Source organism: Micromys minutus (genome assembly GCF_963924665.1).
Source record: "Micromys minutus genome assembly, chromosome: 1".
In the NCBI taxonomy this organism is placed as follows: domain Eukaryota; kingdom Metazoa; phylum Chordata; class Mammalia; order Rodentia; family Muridae; genus Micromys; species Micromys minutus.
The window spans coordinates 149,667,283-149,692,928 of NC_137969.1; the positions used below are offsets into that span (position 1 = coordinate 149,667,283).

Sequence of the window (25,646 nt, forward strand, 5' to 3'; positions counted from 1 at the left end):
CTAGTTTGTCTATCTGTCTAGCCTGTCTGTCTGTCTGTCTCTCTTTGTGTCTTTTCTGCAGAGGTCTAGGGAGTAGAGTTTCTGTGGATGCATGAATAGAAATTTCCAGGGCATTAGATGGCTTGTCTTTAGGTAAGGACTACATAGTACTTGAAGATCCCCAGACAGTGGGAGCACAAACTCAAGAGCTCTTCAGATTCTAGAACACTCAGCCAGAATTTCTGCTATAGCAGAATTGGGCAATGTGTCTGTAGATGCCCTGTTACTCTGGTATGTTCCATCAAGGTTAAAGAGGGAATGGGCTTGCTGTTAAGTACAGGTTAGAAGCATACACGCCGATAACCATCCATGTCTGTCACCGCCCAAAGCCAGCCAGGCAACGAACGGTACAGCTGCCGTGGCTGGCTCTCCTTCGCCAAGGTCAACAGTTCATGTTGCTCCACGGTACATGTTCACCATTTCTAGTCTCTGTCTGGAATGAATCATCACCCTGAACATTAATTAAATGTTGTAAATTTCTCATTCACAACTTTCAGGATGCTCTCTTCACGAGCATGTCTAGACGGAACGAGCATTTTAGCCTTGAAACTCAGGAGCACGGGGCAATGAGGTCTTGGCTCCTGAAGATACACTTTCTGAAGTCTCTCAGAGGCTGTTTCTAGGGAGTCTTACGTGTCCTTCTTACAGGCAGAGGGGGAATGTTCAGAGGAAGGAGGAAGGAGGAAGGATGCTGATGCTGCCATGTCTTACCTGGTCCAGCGGGTTCTGCTGTACTGTACTTCCCACCTCAGCTGTACATGACCAGGTTCATCCACTGAGAAATCAACATCATTAGAACAAATATCCCCTCTCCCCTGATTCCCGCTGCGTGAGTCTGCATGTGTGCAGGTGCACGCATATGTACAATATTCGAGTTTGGGGCAGATGTCTTCCTCACTTTTTGAAACAGAAGACTCCATCGAACCTAGAGTTTACCCATTGGGCTAGGCTAGTTGGCCATCAAGTTTCAGAATCCTCCTGTTCTCTGCCTTTCTGGGGCTCTGGGATTAGAAGCATGTACCACCATGCCTGGGCTTGTGTGTGGTGATGTGGACCTGTTTTTAGGTCCTCAGACTTCTGTGCTTAGTTCTTTCCTGACTGAGCCCCAGCACCATGGAACCAATGCTTAGAGTCGGTTCCCTTAATATGGAACAGGGCAGACACACACGGAGGGTCTCCCTCGGAGGGTCTCAGTGCAGCGTCAATGCCTTTTTCCGCCTAATTTCACCCCCAACGCTCCGTCACAAGACATCTTTCCCCTGCTTTCTAGGTAACTCCTCTACAATCCTCCACTCTACCTGCTGAGCAATTGAAGGGTCCCTATCATTTTCTAAATAGCCCAGCAGAGAGAGGTGTATGTGCGTTGACCAGCTGGCTGGTTAGGTGGCTCTAAAATTTAGGCTTAATGTACAGTGAGCTTGGTGGATTGTTTTTTACTTCCCGTTTGGATTTATGACTCCCACATAATCCTCTGCTTTATTAAGCTATTGGAAAAAAATAAAATCTCTCTGCCAAGATCCTAAAGCAGCCTGGCAGCCTGCAATATATAAAGGCAGTAATTGGAAGCAACTCCCCCCCCCCCCATCCCTAGCCTGCCTGGCCTTTGATGGACTATTCAATATACCCAAGGAAGAAAAATGCCCCTTGGAACTGGATCCGGAGAGTGTTGTCTGGGACTGTGCCTGGTGGGGAGGGGAAGGTATCTCACCTCCATTTCTGTCAGGTAGATGCCTCTGCCATCCTTGGAGAGGTTTCGGAATGCCTCTAGGGTAGACAGAGAAAGGTTTTGATAGGCTTAGAGGTCATCAGCTTTCAGGTGTCCCCAGAATATGCCTTTCCTCTCTTTTCCTCTCTGTTTCCTTGGGGTAGCTCGGGGTTCTCCCAAAACAAATATGAATATTCTCATCTCTCCCTTTCCAGATTCAACCTTGCTTCCCTTTTCTTTGCCTTTTGTGAGGGGATATGGGATATTTTTTTTAGATGGGCACAATTAGGATCTCCTGAATCTATTTCAGAACTCGGGTTTCTATTTTACCATCGCAGGGCTGTATTTTCTTCATTTTTACTAGGAACCTTGGGCTTTTCAGATGTGCCCCATGGCAATTGAGATATCAAGATTCAGGGGTGTTTCTGAACCCCGCTCTGCATTTCCCTCATCCCCAACAGCTGTTTTGAACTGCTCTGTGGCTTGGGGCCTCACATAAAATTAGTTTTAAAAAAAGCTATTCTGCTTAAATGTGTGGAAACCTCTGGCCTCCAACTTTGGATTTTTATGGCTTGAAAAAAGACCTTCTGCCCACATGCATTCACTTGTATGAAATTCTTTCAGTAGAGACTAAAATACTCCATTGCACAAGTAAAGAGTAGACTTGGTTCTAAGCATAACCCGGAGAGGGTGATTTAAATTAACCTCACTCCTCAGACAGAAGAGAGTGCAGAAAGGAAGACAGGGACACAGTTAACAGTACTGCCACTGGTGGGTATTAGAGTCTGGTATTCTCTGGAATTTCTAGGTCCATGTGTTTGAGAGTTCAAACAACCAAATGGACAGACATGTGGATAGGAGCTCAGGCAGAGTCAGCTTATTAAGAAAGAACATACACCTGTGCTGGTGGTGGTCAGAGTTAATTGTCAACTTGACAGAGTCTAGAGTCACCCGAAGAAATGGGCCTCTGGACATGCCTATGGAGGAGTATCTTGACTGTGTTAGTTGAGGTGGGAAGATCACCTTGGGCATCACCATCCCCTGTCTGGGATCCTGAACTGTGTAAGTAGAGAAAGGGAGCTGAAGAGCAACATGCATTTATTGCTTTCTTCTCAGTTGTAGATGTGACATAACCAACGGTTTCAAAGTCTGGCTACCTTGACTTGCCTGACTGTAAACTATTCAGCCTCCTTTTCCTTGTTGCCTAGGTCAGAGTATTTTATCACTGTAACAGTAAAGTAAGACAACTTTCAAAGGAAGTAGGCCAGAACATGGAGGAAGGTTTGAAGCTCAGCAGCCTGGTGCTAAGAAGATAGCACACCTTTCTGTGTCCTTTCTATAACACCGATTACCTCACCATTTGCATAATACTATGGGCTTTTTTTTCTTTTTGAGAATGCATTATATATTCTGTGTTGGTTTTGGTTGGGGAGGTTTGCAGTCTTCCTCTTGCCCAACTGGTTTCACTCATACATGAAACTCACAGCAGTCTATGTAAGGCTTTTGCAGACCTCACCTTCTGACCTATTCCTTGCCACAACACTACTGAAGTCTAACTACCTTGGCCCTCTTATATCATGAGAGTCTCAGGCAGGACAGCAACCAGGTACTAGGACATCAGGGCTTTTCTGGCCATTTCTTGAGTTCACTGGTCACTGTGAATGTCTACAGAAAACCCCCAGGGTCACTTACTTGCCATGGTTTCCAGCCGTATCAGGAAGCAGACAAGACTGGGGAAGCTGACCTGGCCAGAGCTATTGCTGTACCTGAGTGTCATGAGACTCAGCAGCTCATTGCTGATGAAGATTTCTGAAAGGAAGACTGGGATGGGAAGGTGAGCTGAGAGGAGACTGAAGATGGGGTGGTCCTCTGCCTCGTGAGGCTCAAGAAACCTGCTAAGACTGCCCAGCATCTGTCTATCTCATCCCCCACTCAAGTCCAGTATGTCAGCCGGGCCCACCCCACTCAGGGTCTCTCCTGTTTCTTTAGAGGGTTGGCTGCTGTGTAACGTCACAAGTCTGCAGCTTGGCCAGAGACCAACTCAAGAGACTCCAAACACTGACATTCCTCTAAAACACATTGTCTTTTCCAATAATTAGATAATCCTCATGCAGCATAGAGGTGCCAGGACACCTAAGGGCTATAGTCCAGGCCTGCCTCTGCCAGGTTTTTCTTTGCTGCTGATTGCATTCAAGTATCTTCCATCTAGATGTCATGACTCTATGTGAGTCCTGTATATGGGCGCTTCTAATGTCGGCAGGTGTGGTCCTTGTGTAAGAGGGAGATTCAGTCCTAATGTGCTCATCCACGGATGGGGCACAGAAGGGAGATGACAAGTCAAAGCTTTGCCTCAGCTGGGAAGATGGTAGGCATCTCGCCTTCTTTCTTTGACCTTGTCATTTCCATCTTTAGTTATAAGGTCCAGGGAGGCGCTAACCACACAGGTGGCAAGTGCAGAAGGCCAGCAGATGTTGCTCTGCTAGGTGGACAGACCCTGGAAAGCTGTGCAGAGATGAGCTTGGTGGCCCACGGGCCTCCTGCAGCTAGAGGCACATTTGTGTTTTGTAGCAGAGCTGATAAAATAGGAGCCAAATGCCTTCAGATCAGGCTTGAGTGTTCCCAATAGCCACCTGCCCTGCTTCCGAAGGCTTCTGAGCTGAATTGGAAGTGGTCTCTATTCCCCTCCCTTGTTTTGTTTTGTGGTCATTAGGCGCTTTTGATGATGTCATCTTTAGCTGGATCTTCAGTAGTTCTCCAAGTGGTTTGCCTCATGTGTCAGCCACATAAGTCTTAGGACTTGCTGGAAATATACCTTCTTTAGTCCCCCCAGACCTCCTGAATCAGAGACATGGGGCAGATCAACCTTCCTAGTTCTAACAAGCCATGCAGGGCACTGCAGGGCATCTCAGCTCTGAGCATCTCGGCCTTCTACTTCGCTGTAGATCCATGATGCTGGGGTACTGCTGCTGACAGTCAGACTTAAGGAGAGGATCTGTGCTCAAACGGAGAGCAGCGTCTGGTATTTCTATCACTTTCTATGCCAGTAACATGGGAAGAAGAATTACAGAGGCACTGTCTCCAGAGTTAACCTGGGGGAACATTAAGGAAGGTGGCCATTTTCTTCTGTAACCGTTATGTGGTGTGTCTTCCCCACAGGTGAGTGGAGGTAATGATTCTCGCTCTTCCCAGTTCTCAGCCAAGTGGAGACAATGAAAGAAGATAAAGTGAATAGTTCTTGGTCAACTATGAAGCACCCCAGGTATCGTTATTATCATCTCAGGACAGAAAGCTTATGCCTACTTGAATTCAACACACGCCATTTGGTTTAATTTAGCCTTGAAACCTTCTGTGAAGAGAGACAAGTAAGATCCCCAGCCTGCTTTGTGGATATTTAACCCTGAAAACCCAGACAGTGATCTGGAAGCTTCTGGAAGATGAACTCCATTCCTTGTAGGTTACCATGTACTCCTGCCCCCCATTCCTCTCCCTCTCCCCCCTTTTCCCCATAAGTCAGAGCTGTGCTGGAGAGAAAAGGTGGCTGAAGAAATTTATGGGTACGGGACTGCTCAGTCTGTAGGCAGGGAGCTCAGATCTGAGTCTGGTACTGAAAGCTGGTCAAGGTCAATGTGGATAAGGGAGGACACACAAGCCAGAGCTCTCTTTTCTCCCAACCACCCAGTTTCACCATGCCAGCCTTCCATATGACATGCTGGGAATACAGGCCTCACAATGCCCCATAGACCCATGCCATCTAGGCTCACGAGCCCCATGTTACCTGTATTGTGTACGACCTTCCATAAGTCTGAGCTGAGGAGAACTCCAGAGCTCCTCTGGATGTTCTGGAAAATGTGCTGAGGGGTAAAAGAAGCAAGAAGGCTGTGAGGATGTAGGTCCTGCAGGTCTATTTTCCATGCCCAGTGGAGACCTTATTGAAGTGTGTAAGGAGCCAGCTTACAGAGAGGTAGAGGAGGGATGGCCACACCCCTTAAGCCTGTCAGTTGGTTCACAGCTGGGCCTGAAGCTCCCCCCTCCCAACCAGTTCCCATTTCTTCTTCTCACTCTAGACACATGGGGCATTCAGCTGCCCCTGGAGAAGCACATGGTCTCTCTACAGCAGTGCTTCCCAACCTCCCTAACGCTGTGACCCTTTAACACGGCTCCTTGTGTTGTGACAACCCCGAACCATATCATTTTTCATTGTTATTTCATAGTGGTAATTTTGCTACTGCTATGAATTGTAAATGTGTTTTTTCTTTTGGAGATGGATGTTTGCAAAAGGGGTCACGACCTACAGGGTGGGGAAAGCTGCTCTAGAGTCTGTGCTCAGTAGTGGTCAGGAGTACAGACTTAAGAGATGATCTGCCTGGGTTTAAGTTCTAGCTCAACCATTGGCCAGCTCTGTAACTGACCCTCATCAAGTTACCTCATATTTCTAGGCCTCAGTTTCCTCATCTGCAGGATAAGAAGCCAATGAGCAAACATCTATAAAGTACAGATAATTTACCAATACCTAAGCGTGCTTTATTCGAAGATACCAAAGTTTACATTTTCACATACAAATCTTGCTTGTGCATTAGTGAGTGCTCCACAGAAAAGACCAGAAGCCGGTTAGAGCTGAGTCCTGGCTCAAGTATGGTGCAGGAGGTAGTGACGATGGCAGCAGCAGCCACTGTTGTCTCCACTCTTGCATTTACTGGAGACCTTTTCTATCTTTGTAATGCTCATTGTAGTCCTGGCCTACAGTACAGTCATTAGATGAGGAAGTTAAGCCTCCGGCAGGTGCGGACCTGATCTTGGATGGAGCGGGCAGGTGCCCGGGTCTGAGCAGAGAGTGCCTGACTGCCATCTACGTGCTGCTGGCTCACAGGTGCTTTCTCATGTCAAATTAGCAAATCCCAGATATGTAAGGCAAATCCAACCACGGGGTGGGGTGGGCAGTGGGTGTGGGTGGAGGCCAATGGCTGCAGGACAATGTCTTAAGAGCCTCCTGTTGGCCTTATTTGGTTTCTGGTAGGTCTGAAGGCAGACACTGCGTGATTTCTATTATATAGCCTTGTTCATTTCGTAGCTGACTAGCTACGGCAGGATAGAGGGATTTTCAGTGCTGCTATGTTAAACACACTGTGGAGGTCTCTGGGGAAAAGATGAACATGGGAAAGAGCCTGCTCTGGAGGACCCGGGAATGTAATGGTAGGAGGTTCCTGTCAAACCTTCCAGTGTCTGACAAGAAGTCAAATCCTCCCCCACCCCTGTCCTGTCAAGGGTCTTGGCAGGAGGATTCAGCCTTACAAAATGTTCAGAGATAGTGACTTGATTAGTCATATGATATATTGGCACTCTTCATTTTTAAAGCAGTTTGTGTGCATGCACATATGGCTGATCACGTTATTTATTTATACACTCATTTACTTATTTGACATAGGGTTGGTTTCCTCTATGCAGCCAAAGCTGACTTTAAAATCATAATCTTCCTGCCTCAGCTTCCTAACTGCTGGGATCACAGATGTGTGCCATCATGCCTGGCCAGATTAGACTTTTATTTAGTTTGTATAAATATGCCCACTGCAGAACACAACCTGGGACCTATTAACTGGGTCTTAGTAGTTTCCCTTTAGCAAGATAATCTTTTCTTTTCTTTTCTTTTGTTTATTTTTGTCTCATCTATAATTTTTAGTGTGACTAGATATCACTTTTAAAACAAGGAAAAGTTCTTTTTAAGTGTAAGATATTAAGACACGCAACGTGGTTTGTCCTACAGGTGTCCGCCAGAAGGTGAGGAGTCAGAATCAACAATAATCAAGTCACAGGGACAGGAAAGAAAGACTTGGCAGGAAAGGCATGTCTGAAGCTGCCTGCATTCTTAGGACGAATGAGCAGTGACCAGGCTTGAGATGTGGGGATGGGAGAGAAGGGGGCAGAGAAACACAGGCTCAGCATTTATAGCGAACAGCAAGGTATCTTACAGTTGTGTTTCAGATGAAGTCTGATGAGTACACATGGCCTCTTCTGGACTCAAAATTAGAGACTTAGCTCAGGAGGTCTGTGTGCTGCTTTGAAGCATCTGGACTTTGTCCTGAGGACAATGGAGGCCACACCTAAGCCAAAGGCCAACTGTGTTTGCTTTGGTAGATTCTCCCACAGAAGCATTAATACAGAAAGAGATGGGTTCAGACTAACAGTGTTTCAATATATATCATGGCAGTTCTAGACACTGTCCAAGGTAAGTCCTTTCCCCAGCCTCACAGAACATTCCTCAGCCTGCCACTCTGGCACGCAGGCCTCTGTTGTCTGTCTGTCTCCCTAAACCAAGTGTGAGGTGACTTTGAGGACAGGGTGATGTTTCCCATCCTTTCATACCCAAGTGTGGGGACATCCAATAAACACTTGCCCGCCCGGGTTCAGTAAGAGTGTTAGTGACATCATAGAGAATGCAGCCGTACCTGGTAGTGGATAAGGCGACTCTGTAGTCTTGCAAAGTCCTCCTGATCCAGCCGCCCATTGGCTTTCAGCTGGAGGACAAGTTAAGAGCTAAGCCGTCCAGGGGGTGATGGGGGAGGGGATCTGTGTGTCCTGCTAATGAAGCCAGAGCAGCTTCAGACTTCAGCTAGTAATCCAGGGCCATATTGGCCCCTTACCAGCTGGCTCCCACTCTATCTGAAGGTGACCTGGTTTAGATTCGTTTTCCAAAATCAAATGTATTGTTAGAAGGAAAGATCTCTGAGAACAAGGCATCCAATTCGATTATATCCAGCAGGAGGGAGAGTGCCCCCAACCACCAGTTGTCTGGGCTCCCTGGGAAGGGAGGGGAGAGAGGGCTATGCAGGAGCCTTGAAAATGCAGAGATAGTGTGGCTAGGTAACCATACCATCCCTTCCTGTGTATAAATGCTTCCCTTTCCACTCCTTTTGACCGGCAACTAATTTGGGGAAAAATAATTGAACTCTGAGAGATACCACACTACTCTAGCCCTAGACCCCAGGGGAGGCTCTATTTGCAGTCCCTAGGACAATGCACAGGTCTTTTCTATCCCTTTCTCCTCTGCCCCCAGTTGGGTGCCCTGGCCACAGGGCTGCAAGGACCATTTGGATTCTTCTGCATCTTCGAGTGACTTCAGATCACAGCCAGCTGAGACAGGGCTGATTTATGATTCCATCAAGAAGCCTTCTTGTTCTACAATGGCTGGCTTCAAATTCACAATCGAGTCTTGTTAACCGTGTGAAAGAGGGGTGATCTGTCTCTCTCTGGAGACAGCTTCGGCCTTGGGAGCTTGGGAGGTGCTGCCAGGCTTGGGATCCCTCCTCCGGTGTTTCTCCTGCCTGGGGCAGGGTGGGGGAAGAGGTCAGACAGAGGGGGGAGGCTTCTTGGAGAGGGTGTTGGGATGAGAGCAAAAGCAATTAAAGCTTGATTTTTGGTCCTGTTCCTTATGGCCATGAAACTGGGCTAGCCACTGAATTGTCTACAGGTACAAACACATGTGAGCCAAAAGGGGCTCCACAACTGTGCACTGTGGGCCAACAAGGTTTGTGAGTTTTCTGTGGTTATCTTTTAAAGTTAGGAGTCTTTTGAACAAGGAATCCAAGCAGTGAAGAAGGAAAGGATGAAGGGATGTAGCTCAGACTGTAGAAGGTAACACAGGCGGAGGTTAGAATGTAGAACCTGGAAGCTTAAAGTCCTGTTTCAAATCTATGCATAAGCTCCAACTCTCTGAGTGGGCTGGGAGAAAATAACCTCCACGGCCCCTGTGTCTTCCATTGTTCAATGGGTTAGTAGCTGTTGCATCTCGGGCTGTTGCAAGTGTGACAGATAGACTTCCTTATGATTCCCAGTCAGTAGTGACTATTGCTATGGTTTCAGTGATAAGCTAGATTCTGGAGTGACTCCGTATATAATTAGGATCCCAGGGAAGCCCACAGGGGGTGGTGGGTTCCTAGGGCTGCAGGAGGGGGTGACTGCAAAGGATACATCCATCAGCGCCATGATGCTTTGGCACTGGTCCAAGGAGAAAGTGTCCTCTGGAGGCCCTGAGGAAGGAGAAGACTGCAGTGCTGTAGAGGAGGGCACCGTGGTGAGGAGGGGGAGCCAGCAGGCGCCTAAGCTGACGTACCTGTTAGGAACTCCTGGTTGAGAAGACTCTGAAGTTGAGTGGCATCGATGTCTAACCCCTGGTCCAAAACACGGGAGAAAAAACGGGTTGTGTGAGACTCTGAGGCATCTCTCTGACTTCTGAGCCCTTCCTTTCCATAGTGTGCCTACCCAGTCTTTGTTCCGGCCTGCCCTGGGTTTTGGCCATGTTGATAACTCCCTCCCTGAGCATCCATCACGATAGTTGGTCCTGGCACTGGCTCCTAGTATGGGCTCCCTCATAGTGCCCCCCTCATTTATTACTGAACAAGACAAGAGTTTCTTCCTCCCCTTCTCATTATGGCTGGCACCAAGGGAGACCCCCAGGGAGGACGGCGGCAGGATGACCAGCATAGCCCTTTGGGTGTATTCTCCACTGTCAAAAAGATCATGAGATGTGTGGTGACTTTGTACATGTACGTGTGTGACAACAGAGCTGAAAGTACTCAAAATCAGGACTGCTAGAAGCTGCTCTGGTAGAGCATAATACTTAGTCTTTCCAATTCTAAGGGAAAAGGAAGGTATTATAGTTCCCCTTAGATTAAAAACAGAAATCTACTGCAGTTGTGGATAAAGAGGCCATTTTCTCGGCCTGCTCTTGGAGTGAGGTCATGGCTCTGGCCTTTCCCTGCAGACAGGCCCTGGGAAGCCTGGTGGGTAGTGTCTTCGACGGCAGTTTTATAGAGAAGTACGGATGCTGTGCTTCAGGGACTTTGGATTCTCAGTGGGTGGCCCTGTAGAGTGGCAGTCCGTGTCTCAGAAAGTGCTTCCTAGACGCCTTCTGAGAACAGCCCACCACAGATACCAGCTCTCACAGCTTCCACATGTTGTCCCTTCTTCTCCTGACTCTGACAGCACAACTTTGCTCCAAAAGCAAGAGAGCAGCTTCATATTCTGTTCTTGCAAGGCCCCAGATAGAGAAGCATAGACCCTGAGCTGCCCTTGTCAGATGCTGGTCTTCAGGCCATTCTTCTAATCTCATTGTTTGGGAATAACAAAGAAGCTGGCTGTATGTGCCCTCTATCAATTGAGTTTCTCTTTGAAAGAATCGTGACCCCTTACAGTAGCTAAGGAGGGACTCATTTTCATAACATTATCCACTAGTCAACTGAAGTGAGCATGGACCACATCAACCCCCTTCTCCATATTATACTAGGGCACATATGGACCTGAGTCTACACTCCATCACACATCAGAAGCACGTACAGAATTTACAGCAGGCATAGCAATGGTGGTTGCTCAGACAAGTCCCCCAAGATCTACATGTAGGGACTGTGGAATGTCAAAGCTCCGTGCCGTAGAGGTCCTTGGGGGAAATGTCCTAGGAGTTTGGAAACTGTTTGCAATTGAATTCATAAAGGACGGTGTTTAGATCTGCTCTGTCTAACCCTGGAGCCCAAATACATGATTTCTTTCTGACAGGGAAACCTGTTTATGCCATCAGTGCTGCCATGGCTAATAAAGCGACTAGCATCTCAGGGTGCTGGTAAATACTGTATGAATAAAGCCAGTTAAAACCAAAGCGAGGAACCAGGAGAGAGGACACAGTGAGTACATGAGTGCTCACAACCTCTGAGCATGGTCTGAAGGCTGCACAGGATGGTGCCAGGGTGCCTTGCTCAAGGATGCCTGCCTAAGAGGTGACCTAAGCACAATGTCCCATCTGTCCTATTCTAATTCCAATAACCGATGTCTAATACCAGCTAACAACCACTCTAGAGGGAGCCAAACCTTTGGCTGCTGCTTGGAAGAGTCCTGATTAGGGAGTCTGTATCATCCTATCATATGACAGATTATATTTTTATTTTAGAAGTACAAGTGCGTGGCCCTATGTGAAAATGTACCACCTGCCCTGGAGAAGCCTAGTCTCAGGCATCTAATCAGGTCTTGCTGGTCACCTCAGAGCAGCTAGCCCAAAGTCGGGCATCTGCTCCAGGGGAGCTAATCTGTCTTAATTCAATCTGACAGAAATGATTGAGCACCTCCTCTGGGCCAAGGACAGTGATAGGTGGTTGGGGACAAGGACTGCATATGAAGTTGTCTCTGCCTTTGGCAACTCACAGACAGAGACAGTGGTCTTCTGGGTCAGCCTTGTTTCAGTGAGAGCTGACCTGAATCCTGGGCAAGTGCGGAAGAGCTGCTCTTTCCAACATTCATCCCTCATTCCAGCCACCCTCTCCATCTACCCCCTCTCCTTTTGGTGTGTGGGTCCATCCACATCAGAGATGCCACTGTGCGATTAGCCCTCTGAGTACAGAGACAGGGGCGGCTGGCAGCCTTCTTTCCTCGGTCTCCACTTGGCCCACAGTACACAAAATCATCTCTGTCATTTTCTGCTTCCCACACCAACACTGTTATTAATGGTAAAAGGCCCATCCCACGGAACCACTGGCAGCTCTTTTATCCTGAGGAGTCAAGGAGTTCTTTATAACAGTTTATTAAACCATTAGGAAAGCCCCATGTGCACATAGGTGGCTTGGCAGGAAGAGAGCTGCTGGGGCTTTCTGAAGCTGGCCAGCTCCAGGGAGGAACAGTGCCAGGTTTGGGGTGGGGGATGGCAGAGCCAGAGAAAGAGAAGTTTCTGCCAACTGCTTGTCTAAAGGCTTAAGCCACAATATATCCCTTACACAGATCATAATTATCTTCTCATTGCCTAAGCTCTATGTTCCAATGGGATTCTACCCACATAGGGACATCACATGTCTCCAGAGCTTGGCAACCAGAACATCTGGGGATGGTCCAGGGCTAATATGATCAAGTCTTTTTTTTTTTCCTCTGTGAATTCTAATACACAAGTGGAGATGTCTCTGTTCCTGGACTTTCCCTCTCACCACGGTGAGATCCATGGGTGTTAGATAGCATACCTGATCCAAGTATCTGTAGAAACTGCCTTTTGGGGATCCATTTTCTGAAAGGCTTCCCTGGATCAAAGGGAAAACAGTTATGTTAAATTTCTGGGAAAGAGACCACTCTTCCGCTACAACCTTGTTTTAGTAAAAGCTGGTCTGACTGAAAGATGCAATCAATCTGCCTGAATCTAAGACAGTAGAGTAGTGGCTGGGATGAGGTAAAGGAAATGGAAATTTAAGGGGGTTGAAAACTAAAGTCTGTTAGGAGGAAGATACTTGAGTCCAGTCTGGTCTTAGAGGACTGGGCTTCTTTTCTGCCACACCTCTTAGAGCTACCAGTAGCCTATCAGATTGTCTTTACATTCCATGGCCAATAGCAAATCCAGGAAGGAGAAAGAGACTCTTGGAGGATACATTGACAGACAAAGACAATAAGCAAGATCTGCACACCTACCTTGAAGGTTCTGAGGTTGAAATTGCTGTTCAGATTCCTAGAAAACCAGGGGAACAATGTGACAAAAGTGACCTGCACCGTATTCCCAGGGGCCCACCTGTGGAGGGTACCCGATGACACAGAACATCTTCCACAAGGATGAGAAGAAGGCAGCCTGGCAGCAGATACACGATAATCTTATATTCATCTGGGGCGGGCACGGTCTGGGCTTCTCACTGTTGACTTGTTCATACAGAGATACACATGGGTGGTGACTTTTACTGCCAGGATGCATATGACCTTTGACTCATGGTCCTTCTTGACTTGACAGCGAAGACCTCTATGACTATGTAACACCTGCCTCAGGCTCAGAGGGACAGGACCTGCTGATCTCAATCTGTCCCATGACTTAACATTCAAGGCCCTCTAGAATCAAGGTCTGTTTTCAGGACAGTCCATCTTCCTGGTCTATCCTATCCGAATTCTGGCCATGTTTCAAGCAAGGGGATAAAACACACAGTGTGATTTTCCTGTGCACACTACTGACAGCACTCATTTGACACAGCCCTGGCTCACTATGTCCCCACTCCTGATTAGCCTCTTTCTTCTCATGTGTATGGTCTTCTTGAAATTATTAAGTTCTGTTTACCTTCAAGGACCAGCTTAAATGCTGTATACTCTGAGAAGCCTTTCCTAGTTCTTGTGGCCAGAAGCAGTCCCTCCCCTCTGTCCTTTAGTATGGTTTTACACTGCTGTTGAGGGCAAGTTACTTGTTCATGGACTTTCTCATTCCCCATTGTAGTTAGCATCTCAAGAGCAAGACTCATCTTGTGTCCCTGGTGCACCCTGTGCTAACACACAATGCACAGGCCACTGTTCATAAAGGCACTCTGAAGTAGACTAAAACACCCAGGGCCCTAGCCTTCTATACCTGTCCTTGCCTGGCATTTTGAGGAATATTCGGAGCAGGAACTCCACTTCTTTTCCGTGTGCTGAGGGAACCACTACATAGGTCCCAGGATTCAGGTGGAAGGACCTTGTGAAGTTGCACTTGGATACATAGTCTATGCCCTGGGCAGCAGTTCTAAATGGGGAGAAAAATGCAGGCAGCAGTCTTTTCTCCAACTTCTGGAACTAGAAGAAATGAGATTATTGTGAGAAAGCCCCTTCTATACATACAACCTGGCCGTGAGGACAGGTGACTCCCCTTTAGAGCCTTCTCTGCTCACTGGGACCGCACTAGTGCTGACTCAGACTCAAAACTAAAATACCATTTCCCCCACACAACAGTATTTATCTGCCAGGTGTATCCCATCTGTTGTCTGTGGCCACAGGAGTCCCAGCCATGGATGTGGCCCAATACATTTGTAGATGACCAAATCATGTTAGAATGTCAGAAAGCTGAACTTGGCAGATTCCAGATACTATAGTGGGTGCACAGACATTTGACAGGTGATTTTCTCTCACTAATCTAATGGCATTCTGGGGTCCTGGTTTTCTCTCTTATTTATGTGCAAACAAGACATGGGAACCAGTGACATTGTTCCAGTGTTGAATTTTTCTGGAGTCCCCAAAGCTATGTCTCCTGTAAACCTTTAATCATATGCTGCCATACAGCTGCGGGGTTGAATTTTCTTCCCCTGCTTACTTTCGTCTCCCCAGCAAGAGTCCTGGGATTCCTTCTCATTGGAAACTAATGGTTCTCAATCATACTCCTTTTATTTCAAATTTTCTCTCAGATAAAACAATAAATATAATGCAATTCCTATTACCAGATGTCACATACATATTCTATAATAAAAACCCCTTACTAAACAAATTTTCCTACTACATGTGAACATGGCGATTCCATTTAGAATGGTTATGCAGCATGAAATGGTTATTGATGGGCTCTGCCTTGGGGGAAGAACAGGAATGGGGAAGCTTCTATCAAGAGATAGAGATGCGACTTGGGCAGGGGATAGGCCACTGCCTTGGGTACACAGCAGAGGGCAGGTAGAACCCCCAGAGCAGTTTTACCCCTTTCAACAGCAGCCCCTATAGGCTTGGGAACCTGGTTTGCTTAGGTCCTTTTGACAGAAGTAATGAATGGTGGGGCCGGTTCTTTTTCAAAAGAGCAGCTATGCCCTCTGGCACTATGTGTGCAAAGGGGTGTGAGCAGCCTTCCTCCTATAATAGGTTCGATGGCCATGCTTACCAACTGCTCTCCACCCTCGTGGCATTTCAGAGTGGACTTGCTCAGTGGCAGTGAGCAGTGTGGCCTGGGGATAAAAGGAGACCTTGGTCCAGTACTCAGAGTGGCCGTGTCACACAGACCCAGGGCCATGCAGCACAGAGCTGGCAGTTACCCCATAGCAGAGCTTTTGCTGTTTTCTGGTTCAGGCCCTGCCATGTTGTGTTCTCCAGCTCACTGAATGGATGTGATCCATTCCATTCATTTGAGAGCTTCTCTCAGAGCCCTTTTAAGTTTCCTCCTTATGCAGGCACCAGGGACCAAGGCAGACTCTAAGCCCAGCTTTGTGGTTAGGCCACAGTTAAGGGACAAACCTTTTTGCTGCCAACTTTCTGGCTGGATTTTTGAGTACCCCTGCTCTTGGAGTTGCTACCCTAGATACTGCCTATTTCTTGGGGCCTTGTACTAGCTTTGGGGTGGGGCACTGTTACCATCTGCTGGCTGTGGCTATGAACACATCCTGTTTCTTGTCGATACACTCTATTTTTCTCTTGGCAGCAGAAGAAGTTACTGCTGAGTTTATAGCCATGGCAAGGCAAGGCCTGTGTCTGTGAGATCAGGCCCTCTGAACTCCATTGTCTGTCTCTATCTTTCCTCAAAACCTTCAACATTTTCTTTTCAATCAATACTTGATCAGGTCAGGTAAGGTTATTGGATTTTAAAAAAAAATGTCTATTTGCTTATGAGAGATGTAGGGGTCTGCCTTGAAATTATATGAAGCCTGTAAGCACTGAGGTATGGTAGACCTATTTGGAGACTAATTCAAGCGTCTGTAGGTCCTTCCCAGATATCCCTTACTACTGTCCTTATGGTAAATGCATAGGAACCAGTTGGACCAAGCTTCTCTTTGAGGACCAAATGTGTCAGGTTTTTTTTTACAGTTGAAGCCTCTTTTGGGTGCTCAAGAGAGAATCATGTGAGGTCCAATCATATACCAAGATGCCAAGTTATTCATGCCAAATCCTAGTTTGTTGACCTGTTTGGAGATACCAAGCTAACTGGTGATTCAAGGTGTAGTAAGGATGTATTTGTAGACCTGGGCATGTGGATAGGTATACAGTTGGAAAGGGCATAACAATTTACCAAGGAGTAGCATTAGAGATGTGGGAAGTCAGTGAGGACAGCAGTGAGCCATACCTGGGAGTCTACCTGTGGAAGAGAGAGAGAGGCTTCAGGAAGTGGACACAACAGAAAGACAGCTGGGTCCCCCATTCTAGCTCAGGACCCATGCTATTTCTTGTGTGGTCAGCCTGTTTGCAAAACAGGGCACGTGCTGGGAGTGGGGATACATTCTTCATTTATTGTGCAGAGTTGTAGAAAAGGAATGCCATACTGGTGTAGGGAGCAGCAAAGGGAGGAAGACTGAAGGAAGAAGATTATCTGAGATGGGGTAGTGTCTACTTTATGTCTTAGCAGGATGTGGTTATTGTTTATGCTATGATGGTGGTTTAGGAGGAGGCAGGAGGACATGGCAGGACTAGAGAGAAGACACAATTCTCAGTCAATGGCAGGTTTGAAAAAGTCAGAACAAAGGCCTTAATATGGAGACTGTCAATGGAAAGACAACTTCTTTGATCTCCTTAGACAACTATCAACATGATAGGAGTTTTTATGGATACCCACTCCCCTTGGAGAGAATGTATGTGCACATACAAATGGGGGAACAGGTGTGCTTCCATCTTTCCATCTGCTGGAAAGACACAGTCTCATCTTTATTGCTACAGTAGTTGTATCACTACAGTTTTAAGGGCCCGTCTATGCAATATGCAGGGTATTCACTAAGTCATTCGAACAGATGTTTCAGTCCTAGTCCATGTGTGTGGAAATGAAGGCCAGGCAGAAGCAGGGAGGAAAAGAGGACAGGCTGTATTGCTTCCTTTTCAATGAAGCCCCACTTCCTACCAAGTGCAGTCCTTCCCTGTTAGCCTGGGTTGAGGTCCTACATGTGTAGACCAACCACTTGATGGGTGTGATCAGACATTTTAGCCATGGATACTGGGAGTGAGGTGCCAAACCCTGGCCTGGAGTAGAGGGTCTCTCTAGGGAATGAGGACAGAATAGCACACCCTCTTGTCCCTTTTATCTGTCCTGGTTTTTGTACCCACCACTGGGATTTGGTTGATATGACAGAGCAGTGTGCCCATAGCTGTTGGGGAGTCACAGGCTCCCACTAAGCTTGGAGCCCCATTTCAGCTGCATCAACACTAAAATAGCTCAGCCCTAGGAGCTCCATAAGCTTGGATACTGGCAAATTCACTGCTTCTTTCTGGCTGGAATACAAGGAGAACTGAAGCTTCTTTTCAAAAATTGATTAAAAATTTTGTTTATGTTTGCTAGCACTTGGTGCATGCCCAGTGCCCAAGGAGTAAGAAAACATTGAAAACCCTGGAACTGGAAGTTTAGACAGTTGTGAGATACTATATGGGCACTAGCAACTCAACCTAGGTCCTACAAGATCAGCAAGCACTCTTAGCCACTGAGCAATCTTTCCAGTTCCCCAAGAAACTTAGCATGAGATCGAGATGATTATTGATATTCAACTCAATCAGGATCCTAGAAGGACCCCTGTGATCACAAGAAGTCTGAGGAAGCCTCTGGTCTGAGGGGCAGCTGAGAAAGAATTCATCTCTGTGCAGAGGAGAGAAGGAAGCTTAGAGAAATGTTAGAAATAGAGCTGATTATAACCTCACTGTAGCTCCTGAACCATAAGCATGTTTGCCCATTGATTGTGGGTGGGGCATCTAGAAAATGAAGTTCAAAGAGTAGGAGGGAGCTGCACAAGACAGTTCCACAGTTAGACACGACTCTACAGACTGGCCTAAATAGCTACTTCTGGGCTCAAATATTTGATATAAATAATGCGTGAACATTTCAACCTCCTTTGTTTAATTAATAGCCAAGTATGGGCATGGCTGGCTAGGGGTATATAGCGAGGTGGCTGGAATGAAAGTAAAAGGAACACCCAAGTGGAAACATCCAGGTCACAAATCTCCTTCAGCACCCAAGGGCTAAAGATGGGATATTTGGCTTCCTTAGCTACTGCAGTAGAAACCTTCATGTTTCCTCCCCCCAAAGTGGAGGCAGGTGCTGGGTGGCAATTCAAATGACAATCATCATTACTGCATCCTTAGAAGATGTTCTTGAATAATCTGGACAGGCCTGAGACTTAAATGTATTGTGTTGAATCCCAACAGTCTCTTCTGCTGGAGCTCTGACTCTTAAAGAATTAAGTAAAAGAAGTAGGAATAAGGAAGGGTGAGCTATGTTAAGAGAGTAGAACCCAATGGGCTCTCATTCCAGAGCCTGAGTCCTTGTTCCTCTTGCTGCTCTGGATACCATGAGAAAGGAATGTATCTAAGCCCTGCTGAGACCTCTGGGCCTGGCCTATAGGTGCTGAGATCAAACTCCACTCATCACCCCCAGCAGTTGGGAAGATAATTCTTTTTCTCTGAGCTTGGCTTTTATATCTATAAAACTGGGGATAACCATAGTTTTGAGACACTAAATGAGAACATGTTTGTGACTCTAAAATGTCACATCTTTTAAGGTTCCTTTCTGGCAAGAGCCACAGCTATGAGCAGAACAGTTTCCTGTGAGCAGAGGAGGCAGGGGACATGTTTGGCCACAAATGGGCTGAGAGTACTGTCTTTGAAATTTACTTTGTCTCAGTCATTTCATATAACTGTGTACCAGCTTCTTCTACTCTAATGTGAGAAGAGGGAACTACTTACACCTCAGGGATTCATAGTCTCATTTGAACAAGGCTGCAGGACAAATCATGTGAGAATCACTCACTCTATTTCTGGGATGCTTTGAATTTTTTAGAAAAAGTGACAGCAGAGTCATTAGATTTTTTTTTAATTATAATTTTTCTCTTTTAAATCATGAGTTTTTAAAAATAAAAAGGTTATTTATTTATTTTATGTATGTGAGTACCAGTACTGTCACTATCTTCAGACACACCAGAAGAGGGCATTGGATCCCCATTACAGATGGTGGTGAGCCACCATGTTGTTGCTGGGAATTGAACTCAGGACCTCTGGAAGAGCAATCAGTGCTCTTAACTACTGAGTCATCTCTCCAACCCTTAAATGGTGTTTGTTTAAAAAAGAGTTTCTTAGTTAACCATTTCATGGTTTGTGTATGTGCTAGCATTGGGGGAGCAAGGGAAGTGGTTGGCAGTCAGTGGAGGAAAGGAATCTGTGCTGAAGGGAAAACCTGGCTTTGGATGAGCAGCGAACAGATCTTATATGTCAATCACTGAGCTATATCTGGACTTGGGTCTAGAGTCTAGACCACAGACACAAGAGGAAAAATAATTCACTGACTGAATTTAAATGGGTGAGTGTGTATGCACGTGTGTGTGTGTGTGTGTGTGTGTGTGTGTGTGTGTGTGTGTGTGTGTGTGTGTCTTAAGCTCTTTGAAATTTAACCAATGATCTTCAAAAGCAACCCAACTAGGCAGTCTCTGAGGAACTTGTTAAAATGCAGACCGTTAGACTCTGCAGGTAATATTCTTTGATTCAGGGGTTATGGAGCTAGTCTAAGAATCTGCAGAATTATCGAAGCTAGTCTTAGGCTTGAGTGCTTCTTGAGATCCAGGCATTAGATTCTGAAGCATGCCTGGAAAAGCTGTCCCATAAAGTGGCAGAGGTAGGGGACGTCTGCCATTGAGGTAGGGGACATCTGCCATTGAAAACATGGTCAGGAAGCTGGAGGGTTTCTGAGGGGTGAGAACAAATGCTGCTCTTGCCGAGCCCTGTTTCCAGCACCTGAAGAGTACAGCTCTCAACTGCCTGTAACTCTGGCTCTAGAGAAACTCAACCCTCCTCTAAAGTCCATGAGCACCTGCACTCATACATGCACATATCTACACATAAGTAGACCCATAACTAAGAATAAAAATGTAAGTCACGTGTGATTCTCCTTCAGTTTACATTTTTCTTAAAATATCAGAGCTGGACATATGAATGCCTTTAGGATTTTATTACTAAGTCTTCCAGCTTTGCCAGTGTCTCTACTGAACCCGAAGTGTACACAGTATCTTCAAAGAACAAGACCCAAAGCACATTGCTTACCTTGAATATCTGGAACTGTAGTGGAAATATCTCCTCTTCTATCTTGCAGCTTTGTGGCATGATTGTGAAGGCTATGACGACATTGTTACCATCAGTGGGTTCTTGAACACTAAAGAGGTACTGCACATCCCTCTCCTGTCCTCCTGGAAGGGAAAGAGCCATTACTGGGGCTCAGAACATTCCTAGGGTTCCAAGGATACTGCTTATGGGATTGTGTTTAAACTCTGTTTGAAAAGTTAAGGCCCACCACAGCCATAGTCAGTAGTTATGAAACAAGTTCTTTATATTCTAAGCCCCAGTCTCTTCCTCTCAGAAACAGAAGAGGTAATATTATACCTAGTTGAGCAAAATTGTCTCCTATAAATTCAGCCCCATTCCCCCCTTTCTCTGTGTGTGTGTGTGTCTGTGTGTGTCCTTGTGTATGTGTGTGTGTGTCTTCAGGTATGTGCTCATATGTTGGTGGAAGCCAGAGGCCAACCTCAAGTTTTAATTCCTGCCCAGTGTCCTGCCCAGTGTTTTGTATTGTGTTGCTTTGTTTTGTGAGACAGGGAGTCTCAATGGTCTAGGACTTGCCAGCAGGACAGGCTGGCTGGCCATCGAGCCCCTGGAGTCTGTCTGTCTTCACTCTCTCAGCACTGGGATTATGAGAGCCCATCACCATGGCCAGCCCTAAGAGCTATCTAGTAAAATTACAGAATCTCCCAGTGTGCATGGACTTATTATACTGGTAATAAACATTGGAACCTTGAATGGCATCAGTCACCAAGAGCCAGTGTACACAAGAGAAAATAGATGGTGGACTGGTCATGTACCCGATCACACTGATCCCAGCCAGAGCAAGAGGAGAGCACACATGGAAATTATTAGACTCAAGTGCATGAAGTAGCCAGGAAAGCCAGGATACAGATGAGTGGATATTCTTCAAAAGGCCTGGGTCACAACAGTTGAGTTCTGAAAGGTGAGTCGGGAGATGTCGAAGACTATCGTGGTCATGGCCTTTCTATGAGTACTAAAGAAGATAGTGATTAAAATGCACTTAGCAGCATATAGCGGGCACTCAATTGATTATCCTCTTCCTTCTCTTCCTTGGAAGGTATTCCTAGAAATGGGCCTTGCTGTGTAAGTCTGGCTAGTTCACTGATTCTCGTCATATCCCAGGAAAGGGACTTTTGTGCTGCGGCCAGGCAGGCACTGCTTAGGGAGCGGAATAAGAGCTGACTCAGCATGTTTAATAGTCTCCTCCTGAGCCCCTCAGGGACATGGCTCTCTGAGGAGCAGAGTGATCACAAGAGCCCGCAGAACAAAAGAAAGCATACCTTAAGGTCTGGGGTCATTGAAGGAAATCTTTCTGGACCAGGCAGATGTGAACATACCTTCTCTCACACACGTGTTTACATGTTTTATGGAGTTCCAGTTTAGTGGAGAATGTGCTAGCTCAGTTGAACTGCACCCCAGAGGTAGCAGCTTCAGCCACCAGTTCTCCCAAACAGGGAACAGGATGGACAGCAAAGGTCATAATGGAGGTCCCTACTACTGTTTCCTCTTGAGCAGGACAGAATTGTTCACCCAGCATCTGGGTGGTGCTCTGCAGCTTTAAGAGGTGTGTGAGGGTTACTGTCTATACTATTTACAGCTGGGGAGGTTGAAGACAGAAAACAGTGTTATTCCCAGACACAGCTAGTGTGTGGAAATGACGGTGGTTTAATGAGGCTTTGACTTTTTTCCCATGCTCTCTCCACAGCCTTTCCTTCTGTCTTAGACATTTACTGGAGAGCAGACAGCCAGCGCTCCACCCTGAAAGTGGGCGAAGCTGATTGGCAGGATTTGTAGGATGCCAGGAGCAATGATTGCCCCGCCCACCCCCATTAGCAGCCATCATGCTGCAAGAGTAGTTGTCACTTGAGGCTCACTCCTTTGCTTTCTCATTAGGTGGTCTAACCAGACACTATAGCCAGAGAAAAGTTGGGATTGAGTTAGAGCTGACAAGCTACAAGTCTACCAGAATGACTACCTGCTGTCTTTCTTGAGATCACTTGGTTCCTAAACCTCATTTGTCGCCAGCTCTCGTCAGGTGTGACTCCATGATGTGTAGTGATCGGGATCTGGTTACATATGTACAGGCTTGAGAAGTTCTCCTGGAAATCTCGACAGGACATCCTGTGAAAAATAGACACACAGTCCAAGTCACTTCTGGTCCTGTCCTCAGTTCCAACTTCCTGTCATGTTACTCTGTCTCTCCATGTGTGACTTACCATAGGCCTACCCAAAGACCAAAGTATCTCTGGCGCATTCAGTGCCATGCCTTTCTGCCCTGAGACTCTCCTCCAGTGTTAGAGAGGACAGCGGTAGGGACACTTCGGGGTGTTGTGTGTCACCTGGCAAAACCACTTTCCAAACTCTGTTTTAGGGTTAGTGGGACAAAAGCCAGGTTCTTTCTGCTCTCAGCTTTTCAAACTGTTAGTAATCTTGCCTTTGCTTGTTGCAAATTCATTGCTGAGGTCTTCAGGGAAACTCATTGGTACCACAGTGAAAACCTGGCTTTGTGCTAGGATTAAAATAGAGACATTGGGGAAGATTTGTGTTTCTAATTGACACTTGTTTCTGATTCTGAGTAACTCGGACTCAGGCTTAGAGATATTGGGGGAAGATTTACCCTTCTAACTGACACTTGTCTCTGCTTCTGAGTGACTCAGACCCAGGCTTTCTTTCCTTATCTCAAGATAAGTGCTTTCTTTTTTAATTATTTAAATTGGTTCTTATACAGTATATTTTGATTATGTTCTCACTCCTCCTCCAGTTCCCCTCCCCTCACCCAACATTATGTTCTCTCTCACACACAAAAGATGAACACAACAAAAAAGGAAAAAATAGAAGCAGACAACAAAAAAGCAAACAAATAAACAAAACAAACAAAAATCATATCCCCAGATAGAGCTTATCTTATTCTGGTCTGCTACTTCTTGGCATGAAGCCTGCCCGGGCATATGGTTGATATACCCAGTGACACTCCACTGAAGAATAAAAGCTTCTTGGTGAAGGGTGGGACTTTCCTTCTCAGTGCTGAAATTTTGTCTGACTTGAACCTGTGCAGGTCTTGTATGGGCTACCATAGCTATACTTTCTCAAGTTGCTTTTCTTTCTCCTGTTCTTTGGGAAGTATCTGAGGTCCCTGCCACATTAACTGTACAGATCTGTCTGTCTGCTTCTCTTCTTTTTTCACATACACATGTTAAATCTCACAATGATCCATCACTGAGCAAACTAGAGGCTCCTCCAAGAAATGTCCTTCTTCTCTAGGATGTGCACATAAGGCATGTCATGCGGTTTCAAGACCTGGAGTAATGAATAGCTTCCAGACAAGAACAGTGATATCCTGCCCAGGGCCAGGCTGGTAGATTCACCTTCAGTCATGCTTTTGGACAGTGTTATCAAAGCAAACTGAAGCTGCTGAGTCCCCAGATGAGAGAAGATAAGGGTGACAATCATACCTCCAAATTCAAACTTCTGAGCAGCTACCTACCCCTTGCCATCAAAATGCCCAGAAGAGCCCAGTATCTCATCTCCAAAAGAACTTTCACATCAAGAAGAGGGGACATAGTGCCTGCCATTCAAAGCTTTCGTGACTTGCTAAAGAGTATAAGTTCCCTCTCTGTGGATCTTTGAAACATTAATTTATATCCTCATAAAAGTTTAAGGAAAGCAGCTGGGATGGAGGTCTTAGAAAATAAGTACTCCAAACATTCTTAAAGAAGGGCAGATACCAAAACTCGCCATCTTCCTTGTTCTCATACAGCTGGTTTTTCCGTGGGTCACTGGTTTCCTTCCATTCCTGGGACCTAGGGATGGATAGAAAGACCAAGAGTGAGCTCTTCCACACCCCACTTTTGTTACAATCCATAATTAGTTATATATGAGAGAAAGCCCAGGTATCTATATCTAGCCTCCAGGATCTGTAGAATATCATAATGGATGGTATTCTCCAGTTCCACCCATTTCCCATACATTAACAATGGGAAAGATGAGGGAAGTCATGAGGGTGATAAAGTGGGAGAATGATCATAATACATCTCAAACATGTATAAAGATGCCATAATATGCATAATTAATGTCCACTAATGAAAACAATCTCCCATTTCTAGCCATCTTCGTCTTCTTCCATCTCTGTCACCAAGCTTGGACACAAGAGCTTTCTGCTCTCTCTACCTTGATAGATCATATTCTTCACTCACTGACTCTACCTCTCACAGATGCCCTGGGCCCACTTCTCCCTCCCTCTGCCACCACAGCCCAGCCCACCCTTCCCTTCCTCATGGACAGCAGTTGGTGTCCTGAGCATAGTTCTTTCCACTGTCTTCCCCATTCTCCACACTACCACCAAGATGAGCTCCAGGCCAGAAGCTTGATTCTGTCAGTTTCCTCCTTATGACATGCTGGTGGCATCCAATCACTTCCACAGGGAAGTTCAAACTCAAGAAAACCACAGCCCCTGCCATCTCCCCAGGTTTAACTGGGCTGCTCCTGCCTCACCCCTACCTTTGAACTTTCTGTTACAGCAATCGCTCAAATAACTTCTTTTCCTTAAAGAGGGTTACCCCACCCCCACACATATACCTCCTGGCTTTCACCATGATGCTCCTGTGTCAGAAAGACTCTCTCAAAGCTGACCCTTCTGTTACCTAAGGGTTACTCTGTCTAGAGCTCACCTGCTTCACACTGAGACCCAGCTCTTCCTTTGGGCTTCCACAGACCTAGTGTAGCTACTCTGCCCATTGCTTCTTATTTGTCTTTTTAGGCTCTAGGTGCCCAGAGAGCAGTGGCCTTCCTTTCCATGTGACTACCACACACCCTGGCACCTACTCCATGCAAAGACATTTTTTTCCTCTTTTGCTTAGTTAACTAAACTGGAGTGTTGATATGTTCCAGAAGCAAGTTCTGGGGTGTGATGGGAAAGAAACCCTTCTAGGCAAAAGGGAACAGCTGTTCCTCCTTCAGTTTGAGCTTTCAAGCCATAAGCAAGCTCCACAGGTTATATAGGCCCCGAGGCACAGACTTTAATGAGATCTTTCCCATAGACAAGCTTGTATCAAGAGCTCTGGTCACCTCTGTGTCAGGATGGCAAGGCAGAGACCACCACCCAGGCTTCTAGCTGCTGGCTGAGGCAGTCAGATGTGTTATTGTAAAATGGCAA

The 25,646-nt window shown here is 46.3% G+C and overlaps 1 protein-coding gene across 1 annotated transcript in view; it reads right to left on the reverse strand.

The window, feature by feature from the left end:
* Positions 1-787: 787 nt before the first annotated feature.
* Positions 788-25,646, reverse strand: part of CAPN13 (calpain 13) — a gene marked incomplete at both ends in the record, with an annotated part of 63,580 nt that continues 38,721 nt past the window's right edge. The window contains 12 exons of the mRNA XM_080939355.1: positions 788-814; positions 1,748-1,803; positions 3,437-3,565; positions 5,520-5,595; positions 8,185-8,253; positions 9,707-9,765; positions 9,849-9,906; positions 13,169-13,205; positions 14,079-14,281; positions 20,450-20,601; positions 22,470-22,615; positions 24,220-24,294. Coding sequence (XP_080795481.1) covers positions 788-814; positions 1,748-1,803; positions 3,437-3,565; positions 5,520-5,595; positions 8,185-8,253; positions 9,707-9,765; positions 9,849-9,906; positions 13,169-13,205; positions 14,079-14,281; positions 20,450-20,601; positions 22,470-22,615; positions 24,220-24,294 — 1,087 coding nt within the window. The remainder of the gene's footprint in view (positions 815-1,747; positions 1,804-3,436; positions 3,566-5,519; positions 5,596-8,184; positions 8,254-9,706; positions 9,766-9,848; positions 9,907-13,168; positions 13,206-14,078; positions 14,282-20,449; positions 20,602-22,469; positions 22,616-24,219; positions 24,295-25,646) is intronic.